Here is a 17,503-nt window from a genome sequence, read left to right on the forward strand (position 1 = left end):
GTCAACAAGGAACTATAATCTTAAACAACGACTATTCTAAAGCTTAAAAGACATGTTTTGAGATAATGTCATTTGCAGATCTAGAATGTTTTGTAGGGGTGCGCGAGTGGCAACGAATCCTTCACAATAAGCTATTACGTAGTTTAAAGTGCGTAGGCCTTTCCAAGTTCAGGCATAAAAAAAAGTCACATGGTTTATGTTTACGTTTATATTGAGTTTCTTTATTAATTACCAGTTTCTCACGATTGGTTGTGGTATTTTGCTATATTTAATATAAGTTCAGCGTTATAAAAAAGCCATATGTTTGTTTACATTCATTGAATAAACCAGACGCCAAATATTTAATACAATAAAACGAAAGTTAAGTGGATTAATATAGAGATCAGGAATCTGGTACAATAATGTCATCAGCAACTATATGTTGCTGTGTTCATCGTGTTAAAGACTCTCAGAGAAATCTAAAAAAAACCCCAAAAACAAACTGAAAAATCAGTTAACATTGTGAATAGCTCATCTAAAAAGATGATCTAAAAAGAAGTTTTTAATTTCTAACCAGAAACAGATTGAAAAACAATTAGTTTTCGCTGATTCACAGGCATTTTTACTACATATACTGATAACCAGCCAATGTTAAAGGTGTGCTTTTAAATTAATAAAAATGTATTTAAATCTGTTTAATTGGCGGGGGTAAGATTTTCTTAATTAAATTAGTATTTGTAAGTGAAATTAATTATAAATTAAGCAATTCATATATGAAATAAAATTTCTAATTTTTTTAGCTCAGGATAGAGAGTGCATCTTTAGCTCAAAATTCTAATTTCAGTCAGCTTTTCTATATAGCGTTGCCAACTGTTTATGCTCTGTTGTGGACCGTAGATTAAAACTTGCTTATGGATCTTTTAAATCCACTAGGAGTATTATCTTTAATAATCTATATCACGTCACAATTTAAACTTTGAAAATAAAGTTTATGAGTCATCTGATTGAACATATAGTTTCGTTATCTTTATTCAAAGAGCATACCACAAAAGCAAAAATAATTGCTTAATACATTTTGAAATGATTGCATTATTAGAAATATTTGTGTTGCATAATGTTAACGTTGTATAATGAGCCACATTAGCCGTAAAGTCCATAATGAATGTATTTTGTATTTTTTAAACAAAATGTTTGATGTTTGTTTAGAAATGATATTCACATGTCTAAAGTAGGCCTATGCTCTATTGATGATTTTAGTATAAATGGTTCTTTCAGGAATTCGTCTGTGTTATCGTTAATAACTTCGTTGGTGTTACAGAACACAAAATTGTTCAATTTCGACAAAAGCCGTACCCTTTCTTCTCCCCCACCCCCACAATCGAACTATTTTTTACCTAGCAATTTTTTCTGATGATTCTTACATAAGTGGGGCAGGGGTCCCAAGCCTCCCGGTACTCGGTATGGTCTCCCGCACTCCCGCAAACAAAAAAAAAATCTCCCGGAAATTCAGCCAAAAACAAATCTTTATGTTTTATTTAGACCTAAACTTTGGTTGCCGATTATTTTTTGCAGTCTAACACTGCCATTACCGGCTTCTAAAGGTGCCTATTCTAAAAAAATGTCATCACATCAGCCCCAATCATGGTAGGCCTGATGTGGGCATGGCCCTTCGTTTGACACCTACACCTTCCCTCATAGAATATATAGCGCCCATGTCATTAAACGACATCTCCTGGAAATGGGTTCTTCCAACCTGGGACCCCTGAGTGGGGTTAACAGGTGATAAGGACCGCATTCGTAGGGTGAGGGTCCCTATGTGATAGATGACTCCAAACCACCGGAAAATGGCAGTTATAAAATCGTCCAATTTCAAAACATGAGATCCTAATATTCTTATTGGCAAACATTCATCGTAAAAATAAGGCCATCCTAAGTGACTCCCAGGAGATGGGTGAATAGGACGGATTGAGTGAATAGGACGGATTGGAAAGGTGGGTGAATAGGACGGATTGGAAAGGTATCCCAGCTCTCCCTGGCCATAAAACGATACAGACAGTACTTCAAGATCATGCTTACCTGTAGTGATATTTAAAAGGCAATGAGTTAAAACTCGTAGAAACTCATAAGGAGTTACCTCTTCTCATTACAGTTTTTAGGTGTCGGTTATACATGTTAGTATTAGTACTGGTTGCAACGTAGATGGGTAAAGAGTTCCATGAGTTAATAATGCTTGATATAAGAGACAGTCGTAACATAGTATCTTCCATGGAAAAAAAAAAAAAAAAAAAAAAAAAAAAAATGAGAACAAAAAATAGAGTAGTGTTGGGTTTGTTTAATATTGTATACATGAATGACTTCGTGTGTTGAGGGAAAAATAGGAGGGTCAAGATTCTCAAAACCATGAAAACATCTAGTGGATCACTCCTATCGGGGAGGAAGCATGCTCTCATCAAGAATTCCTGGAAGTATTGGAGTAGCTGGGTAAAACATGAACCACGAGTTCTAAAACTGTGTTGGTGTTTGCTAAGATCATTCGACTCCAGAAGGAAGATTAAAGCATTCCTCAAGATTTTATCCAAAGGTACATTCAACCATGGATTCAACAATGAGCTGATCGGCCGATAAGACCTAGATCCTTTGTGAATTGGTGTAACTGTGACTTCCCTCCATATACCCCGGAATCCCATCAGAAGCTGGTGAATAATTCATACCGGTAATCAAGTACATGGTGAAAGATACTGATACTCCACATTCCTTAAACCCTTTGGGCGGTTAGTTTATGGCAAAAAATACATCATAGTGAAAAAGAAATATTATTAAGTGGCAGTCCCTGGAACTGATAATCCAAACAAGTAAGATTATGAGTGTACAATATTTAACAACATTTTACAAGCATTGTTTATAGGAGATTGCTACATGAAGTTGAGAGAGAACCATCGGGATATTTGATAAAATGAAACTTCAGATTTAATTGTTGTCTTCTTGCATAGGAATAAGGCCTAAAATACCTTATCACTGGCTTTAATGTTAAATGCAATATCTTTTTCAAACCTAGCTTTTGCTTGTCTTACGGCAGTGACAGATGCATTCACAGTTTTACAGTATTGTTGGTAACACATTTTAGACCGTCTTTTTTTTGTATTTTGTCATGCTTTATCCTTAATCTCAATCATAGATAGGACACACATTGTTACCCATTCCTTTTTGGTTTTCTATTAACAAACCCTATTAAGGGGAACACATTCAGTAATTAACTCATTTTAGTTACTTAAGAAATTTTCCCACTTATCATTTACAGACAAAACAGTATAGTATTATATTTTCAATGTTGAAAGTGTATCCAGCATATTCACTCAAATAGTATTATCAGAAGTAAAAATTCGAAACGAAAAAATTAGAAAATTAAAAAAAGTGTGTTCCAATTTTATCTTTTAATGGCAATTTGAAATGAAAGAGCTTATCTATAATGAGACTAAACAATAAACAATTCTGAGCATAATACATGCATTGAGCCTTAACAACTATTTATAATCCTCCTGCTTAAAACCCCCAAAATAAAATACGCTGCATAATTGCCAGCTACAAAGGTACATCATGTATGGAACGCCATGTTTGTCATAATACACCATACCACGCTGAATCCCATCAGCATGGCACTCAATGATAGTGGGTCACCGTATCTCTGATTCTGTATCATTATTGCTGCTACAAAATTTGATCCATGCTACTATTAAAATGTATATTATTCTGGAGTTGAATCATCTTGATTGTTTATAATTATTTGTACTGTATATTAAAATCCAGCAAGCTGTAAGAACATCTAGTTTATTTATCAGGTCATTCAAGAAGTTATATTTCAAGTATGTTAGGGTAATCAAAATATAATCAACATCAACGTTCTATAATCACTATTGAAAGCTGGAATTTCATTAAAAAATGTTGTTAATAATAACTAATCCTGTCTTTGGCTCTTTGACGTTTTATCTACACCGGATACAAACAGTCAATTTTAATAATAAACTTCTTAATTCATACATACCACAAGCAAATTAACCTCTGGAAATAAATATACCAAATTTAATTAAAAAACAGGGAGTGACTATCAAAACATAATGACAGAACAACAAAATATAAAAAAAATCTTGATCACGGTTACCATATTTACTGTTTCCATGTAAACAAAATATCAAATCTCAATAGAATATCAAATCCCATCAGAATATCGAATACCAACGGAATAAGAAATCTCAACGAAATATGATATCCCAAAATAAAACCAAAGTTGATATAGAAATTATAAGAATTACACATCAAACATTCATATAATAAAACATAATTGAAAAAAATGGCGCCACCTATAGTTGACAGGCAGGGAAACAGACGTTAATATACTTTCAAAGTTGAATACAGTATATAATTAGTCTATGCTGGTAAATATAGGACAACGAAGCACCAATCACGTTGTGGATTATTTTTTAACCAGATGTGTTTTGATCATGTCACATAATGCCATTTTTTAGGTCAGCTTTAAACTACATGCGTATTTGCTGTATTAATGGAAATAGGTCAACAAAAACATGTCCCTCATTTCAGAGTTTTGAAAAGATGATGGGTCATTTTCATCATGACACACATACATTTACTTATTTACGGCATGGGCCTTAAAGAATTTTTTCCATACATCGATGATTCATGTAAAACTGTAATCCATATCTAGCCAGAAAAGAAGCATACACACAGTAAATTATTACAATGGTGTTTGGATTTTTTTCAGGATTCCTTGTGAAAGTTTGAAAGTGAAAGCATCTTATTATTTGACCTTAAAAATTAGAGGAGGAATTATAACCGGAAAGTAAAATTGCCGAGTTTTGTTATTTATTATTTATTTATTTAAAGTGCAAAAAATCCTCCCAAAGACACCCTGTCATAAATGTTATTATTTTTTGTGAATTTACTATATAAAAATTACAGTATTGATAGTAAATTTTAAAAAAGCAACAATATCCATGGAATATTTGTGAAGTCACTGTTTAAAGGAATTTTAATCTTCAATAATGGTAAACTAAACACATACTGACTATAAAGACATAAGTAGTTTATATGATAAGGCATATGTTTTAGAGCTGAGACAGCAGAAGACATAGGAAAAAATATGTAGAGATTATAACTCCAAGCGAGTTTGAAAAGCGAACCTCCTTTTCTATATTTTTGGTAAACATCTACTGATTTGTAATTACGATATTCTGCCTTGTTATAATTACACTTGAATCTACATTAATTATGATTACACTATAGACTACAGTTGTAGAGAATGCTGACAAAATTTTACATAAATGATAATGAGAAAATCCTCTAAGACTGATAGAGATGGGCATATTAGTCTTGTTCAGTCATGCTAGCAACAATGGGATTATTGTTGAATGATTATAAAAACATGTTTATTTCTGCTTTCATGATTGAATGATAGAAAAATTGAATGCCACAGTATCTTAAACATTTTTGGGAAAAAAAAAAAGTTTGTAAATTTTAAAGATTGATTATATTCAACAAAGAAGGGTCCTTTCAGGCTAGATAACATTAATTAGTAATTTGACGGCTATATGTACTGTTAGGTGGTCAAGTTCAGTGTAAGTGTTCTTTTAAATGATATTATTTGGGTGCCTTCTACACATTCATACCTAATGCATTGTTACTACGGAGAGTCCCATCTTTTACTAATCATGTTACTGTATTTTACAATGCTCCGAAAAAGTGGATCAAACTATAATACAATTTACATGGCTTTTACATGCTCTAAGTCTCTCTCACTATACATAATTTTTTTTTTACAATTCTATTAGTCTGTTATTTATCTTTAAAAATGACAACAGCCAGAGATTTCCCTTCCATCAGCAACACACCTTAATATATGTTTTTACGTAAAGATTGCACTAAAGTGTCAGAATTTGTACCTGTTAAAAAAAAAATCGAAAATTAGATCATGTAATGACCAAAAAAAAAAACCAGAATATCAAGCTTTCACATAAGTAAAACACACACAAAAATTCAGTGTGTTTAGACATGTGCAAACGTTCCTTATCACATGCCTTTTAAACATTTAAAAAATTCCACAGGCTCTACATAAGTCTCTGTGTGTGATAATTTCACATGCTGTAAATATCATATATGATATTTGCACATGAAATCCTTATGATATACATACGCACGATGAACTACAAAACATCTATGAAGGATTGCCTACAAATGGAAATGCCTCTCTTCCGCTAAAGGTAAATGCATTTTCTTGACTATCTGCAACAATGAAACAAGTTCCTTTAGCCGTGGGCATAAGTGAATCACAGTAAATTCATTCCATACTCCAAATATAGGCAGGTGATCAATTAAATGCACTCGCTCAGAGCTTGTGCGCGTAGTTAGCGGTTCCAAAAGCTGCGTTTTGTGAAGTTGTGTATCTCATCCTGTTTGGCGAGAGGGGCACTTGGAAGTTGAGCTGCATGTCTTTAAGTCGTGCTTATCTACTACCTGTGCTGCTTGGCGAAAGCGGCGCTTGGTTCTGCTTTTCCTGTTGAGCACGTTTAATGTAAAGATTAAGAAGCTTCATCTGAAAAAAAAAAAAACTTAATTAATAACAAGATAAAAGACTTATGCGCTAACATTTTTATTTTTTTAATGTATTGCACTCTAAACTAAAGCCAGACACACACTTAGTCAGTCGACTGTTGGCCAATAAAGCCAACTCAACTTTGTATGAGTGCTTGAAGATGCGACATTGTGTCCATTGATTATCTTTTGCACTCAAGACAGAATGTTGTTAAATACTAATTGTTCGTAATCGTAAGCATAGGCTTTGTCACATCCACTACTGAATCATGTCGACAGCCCTTTGCTGACAGTGTGTGCCTGGCTTCAGTCTTATTGTGAGGCTTGGCAGGTAGAGTTCTTTTCATTTGTGAGAAAACATCTCAGTATAGGATTTGTACCCATAACCCTGAGATTAGAAGGCAAGCACCTTAACCACTACACCACAGCTTGTGTTACTCAACATATAAGCAAAACAGTTCTCTTGCACTTGTAATGAATACATAAACAACCGACTTACCTTGCTCCCAGGAAGGTCTTTAAGGTATTCTTTGAGATCATCTCCGATTGTACAATGAATGGCAACGAGGCAGAAAACACTTGCTTTACGCACACTGCTCTCTTGATGGTCGTACGACTAAAAACAAAGAAGATGAATTTCAACCGTACTGTATTTATTCGAATATCGAATACCCAGTGGTGTTTATTGTTTAAGGGAGTAGGTTTAGTTTTATAGGGCTACATTTTTTTTTTATACATTCCCACTATAAAAATTTCCCACCCAAAGAGCTTAGTAACTAAGCACATAGAGGCTTTTTTGCATGATGCGCTACACAAAAATTATTTAATATTTTTAAAAAATTACCTTGAGAAGAACAGGAACAACCTCACTTAACACATCCAGCACATAAGTTTCATCCATAAGTTCAATGACTTTTGTAAGCATCTTAATGGCAGCCTGGTTGATAGGATAATCAGCTGTTTGGATGATTGGACAGAGGACCCGTACGCACTGTTCAGGCGGGATGGAGTTAGCTAGGGTCGCAGACGTATCTTCAGCAGCACGTACAACCTTCAAGAAAAACGTTAATTTAAAAGATCTCTTTATTCGTTCTGTTACATGGTGGCCTTTCCAGTAGCAAATTTGTTGATGTCCTATTGGGTAACTATATAAACTTTAAAAGTACTAATGACTGATGATTTCATTTTATTGATACATAAATAGTCCAGGACATAAAATGGTCAATGATATACCTTAAAACAAGAAATAGGATTGCTTATGATGCAAATTAAAGTAGAAGATATGGATGGTTGAACATCAAGACAGAAATATGGAATATGATGCATAAATTGAATTAATGTTTTATTACCTCTGTTTGTGAGTCTTTATGTGCTTCAAGAATCTTGAGAATAGTCAGTTCTACGTAGTCTTTGAAACGATCTGGTTGGTTACGAAGGATCTCACGCAGAACTCTTAAGGCAAGAGCCCTGATCGATGCCTAAAAGAATATTAAACAAAAGACTATTAAAGAGAAAAATTATATTTGGAAAATTCAACAGAAAAATATATTTAAATTATGCATGTGGGTCATCATTCTTGGGAATGATGAACTGGATCTTTGTGATGGCAAATATATAGATCTTCGTAATGGCAGTAGGAATGTCCAGATCTTTGAGATACAAATGATGATCATGGTCTTTGTGATGGCAATTATTTCGATCTTTGAGATGGCAGTAAGAATCTCCATATCTTTGAGAAGGAACTGATGATCTGTGCCTTTGTAATTGCATTGATGATCTGCATCTTAATGATGCTTAACAATCAAGATCAATATGATGGCATAAATGTCCTGTATTTCTTTTATAACAGTGATGATTTGGATCTTCTTGAAACATTACCTCTGAGTCACCAAGTGTTTCCAACATCAAAAGTAGGACTGTTTTGAAGTGGTCATCCCACATGGTCAAGCTGTTCTCACGTGTTAGACGGATCAGTTGAATCATGGCAGATTTCCTCTCCTCAAACCTGTGACAAAAAAATCAATCAAATCAATTTTCAGTAATGGTAAATGGAGGAATAAAAAGATCAACTGGAAAGTCTTAAATTAAAAAAAAAATGCCAAAAAATAATGGTTGGCAAATTTTTTACTTACCGCTCATTGTGGTTTGACAACTCTTTTAATAAAGGAACAAATGCATCTGTAACATCATCAGGTAAGGCTAAGGCAGACAAACAGAAAAAGGGTTAAAAACGACATTAAGTACTACTGCCCTCTAGTTTTTAGTTAACAAAATCACTTACAGGTACTGCAGTATTATGGCCAAATCATACATGGTTTATCATCAGGGACAGTTTTAGGTCATTGTGAGAAATATTCTACAACCCAATGCACTCTCATGAAGAAGGCTCATCGTAGAATAGATTGTGCCAGACTACCTTGTACAATGCTGCCGAGTTGGACTTTAGACATACAGTATAGTGTAAAGCTAAAATATATGGTGAGTCAGTCAGGTGTACATATCATTGTATAAAGGATAGATGAACAAACTTGCAGATTTTAAAGTGATTTTAGGTGCTTAGAGATGTCTTGGTATTATTCCGAGAAGTGTAGGTGTTTTAAACACTGACATGTGTTTAGAAATGTCCAGATATTTAGAGATTTTTAAGTGTTAAATGATTTTTTCAAGGGTTTATTTAACTCACCAGAATTGAACTCATCCTCATCAAACAACATTGAATCTGTTAATGCACCTCTGCTTGTCCTTAAAGCCTACATTTAAGAACATAAATATAATAATTAAATTTAAAAAATTAATAATAATCAAATTATATGGCATATGCTGTTCTATAACTAATTTGTTAATAAGTGCTATAAAAAATGTTATTATAATAATTTAATGAATTAAACCAAAATAAATTAATACATAAAATTTTAAATACCAAAAAATTAGAATGAATTAATAAAATGAAATTTTTGGATGGCAATAAATAACTAGATCACAATATCTTAATATACAATCACATCTGACAGACCAATTACACGCAGACTTCTTCATAAACCATCACACAATTTGCATGTACTGTATAACTATATACAAATTATTTTAATTTTACTTTAATAAAAAAAAAAAAAATAAAACATTTTAAAAACCAAAATAGCAATTATGTAAATTACTACTATGAAACAAAATAATAACTTGTTTTTAATATAATTTAGTTTAAATAAATACAAATGTTTGATAACGTCAAATACAGAAAAAACATGTTTCTCCTCCTCTGTTGCATTGTTTCTTGGGCTGCTGCCTCATGTTTTCACGAGGATGCAACACCCTGAAAATATACCCGATACCAATGTGTTTACAATATTTTAAGTTATTTAGGTACAAGGGTTAAGGATTGCAAATAGCAAACTAACTGTCAAAGTAGAATCCCTTTCACAATATGCTCTAAAATCCAAGTCTTGTTATGAGGCTTAGATAGCGGAATTGTTTTCGACATGAGAAAAACAAAATTTGTCATTAATAGGACTTAAACCAAAGACCCTGGTATTGGGAGGCTAGCATATTTAACAACTAAGCTACACCTCAACCATGCTACAGGAGGGGCCTTGACCTCCTTTTTTTTCCAAAAAACCCAGACAAGAAACATGATTTTGCTTATTTGGCCTTAGGTTCAGTCTACACTATCAAGTGTTATGTGATTTGCACATACAGTAATATGGATCTAATATGACATCATCAAGATCAGTATAGATGTGATGAATTGGTTTGGATTTACTTGAACACCCCAAAGACATTCCAGTGTTCTGGGGCAGTACACCGTGACAATCCCTTACTCTTTTTTGAAGAGTGTACTGCATTTGTTCGCATGCACATGGGTTATATTCCACACAGGACTAATGGCTAAAAAATGTCATCCGAAAGATGGTGTGCTTCTTTATACTTGAATTTCAGCCCACTAGCTGAAACACAAGGAAACAGTGGATGAAACTGAACCACATAGCAAAGGATTTCTATGGTTCTGTGCACACACACACACAGTGGCTACCACCAGTTTAGCTCAGTGAGCTTTATCATCACGCCTATATATGGATCAATCACAGATATTACCACATAAAACTTGATATTGTTGATAGTGACTTTAACAGCTAAATGGCAATTACTGAACTTGTAAAGCTAAGGAATTTTAAGTATTCCTCTTAAAAAATTAATTAAATAACTCAAAAGTTTGACATGAAAATATGAGATATTAAAACCTTTAAATGATGAGTGCGGAGGGAAATAGCTATCAAGTTACTGGAAATAAATAAACCAATGTTAGTTAAGATGAGAAATATAAAATATTCCCTCTTCAATAAAAAGTATAAAAGTAAAAGTATATCAAAGTATTAGAGAACAAATGTAATGAGTTGGTGCATCTATTAGCAGTATTGTAATATATTTAAGCCAAAATAAAAATGTTAATACTGCTTTAAATAATGGTGATGTGGTTAATAGTTAATTTATAATTTTGTTAATAACAATTTCAGATTTACTGTTTTTTTAATTGCACTAACTTGTATTGGATAATTTGAAAAGATAAGAGGGCTTTCGGGACGAGAGTAATTGTGTCGAGTGGTCGTCAGAAAAACCTCATCGTCAACAGATGTGATCGCGTTAAAAAACCTGTAGTTTCCCTCCGTACTATCAATCTGTATTTCGGGCGTGAGAAGGGGGCTTTTGGCTACCTCACTGCCGTTCATTCGGCCGTTGCGAAGATAACCACTATCCATGTCGCCTCGGCTGCTAAACGTGTAGTTCTGAATTTCAGCTGTTGTTTTTTGAAGGGATTTGTATACTTCTTCTGAGTTCATGTTGTTATCAATGTCATCGTAATGATGATTCGATGACGTTGATGAACTATATCGTGGTGACGATTCGACCGAGCGTGGTGACCTTTGTAAAGTTGACCTTGGAGATGACCTTCTTGCTTCCTCTGCCATTTTCTACAAAATAAACCAGTGACACAATTTACAGTAATAGTAAAACTCCATATTTTCACAAGCTTAAACCAAGTAGGAAAAGTTCTTTTCCATTATGGCAAAGAAGAAATATATAATATACAGTACAGACGATCGTTTCTTTCAAATAAGAAAAAGGGATTGCATATATGACAGTTAATTACAAATTTTCAAGGCATATGGAAGGCCATGAGAGCAACAAAAAGCAGTGCACTTATTTTAAGAGCATGGTGGTGAAAGGAAACCAAGAGGGAATATAAACACATCCATTTGGCAAATCAATCATTGATAATTACTTCTACTAACATCATATATATATTTATTTAATTTACTTTACAGGAAAATTGCAATTTGTAAAGTAATTAACAACAATAAATACAAATGAATAAAAAATTATGACAATAATATTAATAATAATAATAATAATAATAGTACAGCAATAGCAATAATAAATATTTATTTAAAAATAATTATACAATCATGATCATGATAAAAATAAATGTTGTTGATAATGATAACATAAAAATAATAAATTTTAATAATTATGGATGAATTTTTTGGCAATAAAATGTTCATGAAACTGTATAATGTTGTAATTAACTAAATTTCCAGTAAAATGCAATGTTTCAATAATTACATATAATTAGTATTTATGCACACTTTATATTCAATCAATGTTGAATACCCATTTTTACAATCACACCAAGGTTAATATCAAAGATAGTAAGAAAACAATGCTCACTTAAAAAATGTTTAAAGTTTACCACAAGTGTTTTCTAGATTAACACACATGTTATCTGTTGTTCTACTCAGAAGGTTTACATATAACTACTATGTTAGTATTCACTTAAATCCTTCCAATATTTAATACAGAAGCATACTGGTTGGTTAGTAAGATAATACTTGACAAGCACCCTCTATAGACCTATCAAACACTCACAGCAGAATATTTCTTGTCTATAAACTGTTAATAGTTTCATGGATTTTGTATAGAAATGTGTGAATTTTTGAAAATATATTATGTAAGCTTGAATAAATCATTGCAATAAAAGGCCAAGAAAATTGCAGTTTTGCCCCAATTACAGTGACATTGGAAAACTAGGGTAAGTTGGTTTAGATTTTTATTTACTAATTTTAGTTAATGTATCACGCTTTGTCCACCCCATCAAATTGTATGTGACAAATATCTGTGACATGCCCATATTTGAGTGCATTATGACATCATCTTGCCCATGTATGGGCACATTACACAAATTTGTCACATAAAATTTTATAGTATGGACAGAGATTTAAATTTGCTAATGAAACCTTGAAAAGTGACTGTTTCATTTTGATATCAAGTATTTTTTACTCTTTCTTGTTACAAAAATAACCAAACCTAAACTTTCTAGGGTTAGGGCCATTTGTGCTTGGGTGACACAAACTTTTTTTGGCCTTATATTTAAATCAAAGAAAATAGATAATACAAACTAATACTATCCATTATGAACAAAAAACATTACAACTAAAATATTTATTATATATTCACTAAAATTCATTAAAAATTATTAAGGAATTAATATTCACTAAACTCATTAATACTTGAACAGACACTAATATACATATATAGAGAAGTAATAATAGCCAACAGTTGGAAGACATGTTGGCTAATTGACAATCCTACGTCAGGGAAGTATCATGTTTGGTACATCTGTCTATAACCGATTGTCTTGCTACAATCAGATTCAGGATACCAAAAATATATAACTAATATTCAAAATATATATAAACACAAATATATATATATATAAATAAATATATTTATATATATATATCTGTGTATAAGAGACAGGCCTTAGGTAGTAGGTTATATAAGACATTACCCAGCATGCCCATACATGAAAAATGAAAAATAATCACATGCTTATGGTTACTATATGTGTAACCATGGCAATCATGTTTAACTATAGCAATATGTAGTTACAATGCAGCGCAACCATGAAAAGGTCTATGGTTTCTATGATATTATTAGTTTATTATTAAATTTATTGAAATTACTCTTAGAATATTTTAGGTTGATATTTAAAATCACACAAAATATTATGTCTATCTTGTATTTAACACTGCTGTTTATTACTACAAAAAATATTAATGAGCACACATGTATGATTATTCAAGGTAGTGATAATATGCTAATGAGGCAATATGCTAATGAGACGAAGACGTGCGAAGAAAAGCATGCAGCAAAAATCCACCAGCAGCTAAGCCTAATATCTACATGGAATGCAAATAAAGCCACACAAAGAAAAGCATAAATAAAAAAACAAGATAGATGAAAAGGAAGGCAACAAATTATTGAAAAAAAAAAAATTAATATGCATAAAATATTCAAATAGAAAACAAATAAATAAATTTAATTTGAATATATGGAGCACAAACAAAAAGAGTAAAGAAATTACATGGTGACAAAATGTGCACTGCACATTTTTGTCTAGGTTGGTTTATTTCCGTTTTTTGATTGGCCGGTTTATATTACCTCATTCCCGTGTGTGGTGGTACTACGCACGTAATTACGCAATAGCTTGGTAACACCTTCCTAGAACGGGACAGAGACAAAGAATAACAAGCTAAGTCGGTGCACAAGCAAAATACCGACCTCATTTTCCCATTTAAAAAAAAAAACTAATAAAGCATCTAAAAATAGCACAAGAGAGATGTCCAGATGAAAATATTACGCGGATAAATAAGTAAATATATATAAACTTACTATATTTAGTTTAATATATGTTTTACATTGCCTTAGATATAGTCACATAAATATTTTTTCAACAGTGTATTTTTTTTCATTATAAAATTACTTCAGTTGGAATGTGATAAAAATTTTTTAGTATGAATCATTAAATTTAGATACCAAAAGATCTGCTAATTTGAAATGGCTACCGTCTTCTGTCTTCCCCTTCTGTTATTGATTCAGTTGAACATTTCTTAAGCAGTGAATTCAACTATCTTTAAATGGATTCTACAAATTGAAAGTGTGAAGGCGCTACACAAGACTGGTAAGATCATCATGAGATGAAATTAACTAAATTTATAAAAAATAATGAATGAAATGAAAAAAAAAATTCTAATTTAAAAATAGCAATATGGAAGTACTACAAGATGAACATTGAGTACAAGATTTAATGCATAAAGTAAAATTAAGGATTGAATTAAAAATTAAAAATTTAGAGGGTTTAAAAAAGCAGAGTGAATCAACTGAAAGAAGGAAAGAGGCAACAAATTCAAAAAAATAACTGCATGGCTCAATTCAAGCAAACCATGATAGAGTCAAATATTACTTAATAGCATGATGCTTACACTTATAAAAATATGTAACTGTTAAATTTATTGCAATTGCATCTTTTATTGCATAATAACAATTTTCAAGTTGATTATTCGGTCTGTCACTGAACGAAGTTAAAAAATGTGTAAAGTTTTTATAACATGATAGTTTATTCTGAAGGTTTGAAAATTAATGTTTTATTAGAATTCTTTAGTAGTTATGGTAATTAGGAGCTGCTTGCACAATCTGTATCGTCATTCAATCTAGAATGTGAAACAAAATCACAGGTTTGGTACAAGATGTCTTTGTACGACGCAACGCATAATCTGACCCAATTCCTCCACCAGCTTACTAAGCAAGGCACGCTAATTACAATATTTGGCAAATTATTTATAAAAAAAAAAAAAGCTTTATATATCACCATACTTTATGACTGGCGAGCAATAGCTATTCGACATAATAATGGCCTTGCCAATGACCTTGTTTTCTATTAGTTATGCATGACTTAGCAACTCCACAAACAATCTGAGGTTCCCGATTCACAGAATGTTGAAATCAACATCAATGTTCAAGATAGTATGGTTAGCATGACAGGGTATATAAAGATGAACCGTTCTAGACCACAAGTTAGCAATTTGTAGACATCACTTCTGAATGAGAGAGCCTGTTAACTTTTTCTTTCAAAAGCCACTCCCTAAACCCATTGAGAAAAAAAAAAACTTTTCTATCTGGTTTAAGAACAAAACTTGCAAAAAGTAAGGGAAGAAGTGGGGTTGCAAAAAAACAAACCACCATTCAGTGAGTTTTATTAGCTGACTTACTTGGAATGTTTTAGGCAGTACTGATAACATGGAACTGAACTCTGGTGTGTTCAGCTCAAACAATGCAATAAGAACCGCTTGTGAAGCCTAGAGGAAAAACAAGCAACATCAAAATTGAATCACATAAATATACTGGTTCCAGTTAATATTCCCAGAAAATATAATACAATATTTGTTAAGCATTATGATTTGTTCATTCCATTAGAAGAAAAAAAAACAAAAAAAAAACAGCATTATATTTTGTGGTTTAGGTATTTCTTGTTTTCCTTAATATGGTTTAAATATTAATTTGTTATATAATTTGTTAAATGGTTCATTCAACTAAATTTAGTTTATAGATAGATACACAGATTGTCAGCTGGTGAAACAGGCTAAATATGATCTAGGTGAAATGCTCTTGCCTCAATAAATTCCAGATTTATTTTTATATAAATTTGATATTAAATTCATAAGTGGATATAAATGGCCTTAAACTTACCTTTCTAACATCAGCACTCTTAGCTTCACTGGTCCAGCTTATGATGCGGGACACGGCGAGTCTAGTCTCACTGGAGTTAGCAAATTCAGACGGATCCATCAGCCTAGTCAAGTTCTCCATGTAACACAGCATTGATACCTTGACCTAATAAGCGCAAAAGGTAAAATTTCATACACACTAGAATTAGAATATTGATAATATTTTTTAAAAACAGTTATGAAATTTGCATTACTGACACCTATAAACAATATAATGTACGCCTATTGAAGATGCATTATATAATAATTTCATTAAATTCAAATAAAAATATTGAGTTATAATAACAAGAATTTAAACTTCATTTTGTATTGTTTAAGTACCTTGGCATTTGGTGTCTGTGTTTGATCTACAATGAATTTGGTTAAAATACGAAACTGCTCGTCATAAGGAAATGATTCGCTGAAAAAAAAAAGAAATTTGGAGAATACTATTATAACATCATTATTATGTCATTATTAACATTGTCATCATATCATATCATTCATTTCACCAGTTTAAACAGAAAAAAAAACAGTATGGCTGATTGGCTGGATTGCACGAAACAACAAAAACATTGATGTTACCAGGATCTCCTGACAGCAAATATCTAACATACATTTATTATGTAAAAAAATTATAATCCTGTTAAGCTTTGATGAAACGTAAGGATATCTTCCCAAGTAAACTTAACTCCTTCTTAGACCCAAACGGACGTAAATTAAGAAAAGAACTAAAGATTTAATGGTAAACATGTTTCGGGTGTTATTCTTCAACACATTTTCACTATAAACACAAAGCAAACCAAAAAAACTTGTTATTCTTAACTACGAGTATATATACAGAACTCAAATAAATATTAATAAGCCAATGTATTACAATTTAAGGTAATGAAACGATCATTATTGATAATCATGTGAATCTTATATGAAAAGATATCATAACATTATGTCATTGTTAGCATTGTCATTGAAATCATGACTGCTATTGACTGGTGCCGCATCTAGGAGCATTAACATGGATGAGGAGGTGGGGAGATATGGAGGGGCATGGAAGTGGGGGTCTGAGTGTTAACAGAGGGGGGTGTCAGCTGTGAAGTGAATTTTTATTGTGCTCCACAACTTTCTAGTGGATGAACGAGGCCTTTGTTGGTATGCAGCATCATATTCCCTTCCCTCATCTTTAGCCCTGTCCAGACTAACACATTTTGACAAAAACAAGTGATATGCCCAAATATGTTCATGATGACATCACATTATGACAATATGTAGGCACATCATCACTATATATGGGCATACAACAGTTTAAACTGGACAGCTACTGTTATCGT

The 17,503-nt window shown here is 32.2% G+C and overlaps 1 protein-coding gene across 24 annotated transcripts in view; it reads right to left on the bottom strand.

Moving 5' to 3' along the window:
• Positions 1–3,391: 3,391 nt before the first annotated feature.
• Positions 3,392–17,503, bottom strand: part of LOC117112874 (CLIP-associating protein 1-like) — a 94,333-nt gene continuing 80,221 nt past the window's right edge. For 22 of the 24 annotated variants that reach the window (XM_033256074.1, XM_033256067.1, XM_033256076.1 and 19 more), the window contains 12 exons: positions 16,518–16,596; positions 16,159–16,302; positions 15,681–15,767; positions 14,074–14,133; positions 11,115–11,543; positions 9,263–9,329; positions 8,712–8,778; positions 8,458–8,584; positions 7,929–8,057; positions 7,424–7,630; positions 7,079–7,195; positions 3,392–6,580 (listed from right to left, as the gene is read on the bottom strand). In XM_033256074.1, coding sequence (XP_033111965.1) covers positions 6,491–6,580; positions 7,079–7,195; positions 7,424–7,630; positions 7,929–8,057; positions 8,458–8,584; positions 8,712–8,778; positions 9,263–9,329; positions 11,115–11,543; positions 14,074–14,133; positions 15,681–15,767; positions 16,159–16,302; positions 16,518–16,596 — 1,603 coding nt within the window. In that variant the 3' untranslated portion in view covers positions 3,392–6,490. The remainder of the gene's footprint in view (positions 6,581–7,078; positions 7,196–7,423; positions 7,631–7,928; positions 8,058–8,457; positions 8,585–8,711; positions 8,779–9,262; positions 9,330–11,114; positions 11,544–14,073; positions 14,134–15,680; positions 15,768–16,158; positions 16,303–16,517; positions 16,597–17,503) is intronic. The other 2 variants (XM_033256075.1, XM_033256071.1) reach the window with 2 other exon arrangements.

This window comes from Anneissia japonica, unplaced genomic scaffold (assembly GCF_011630105.1).
Source record: "Anneissia japonica isolate Jap-2015-1 unplaced genomic scaffold, ASM1163010v1 scaffold287713_len945575_cov184, whole genome shotgun sequence".
NCBI classification, from domain to species: Eukaryota; Metazoa; Echinodermata; class Crinoidea; order Comatulida; family Comatulidae; genus Anneissia; species Anneissia japonica.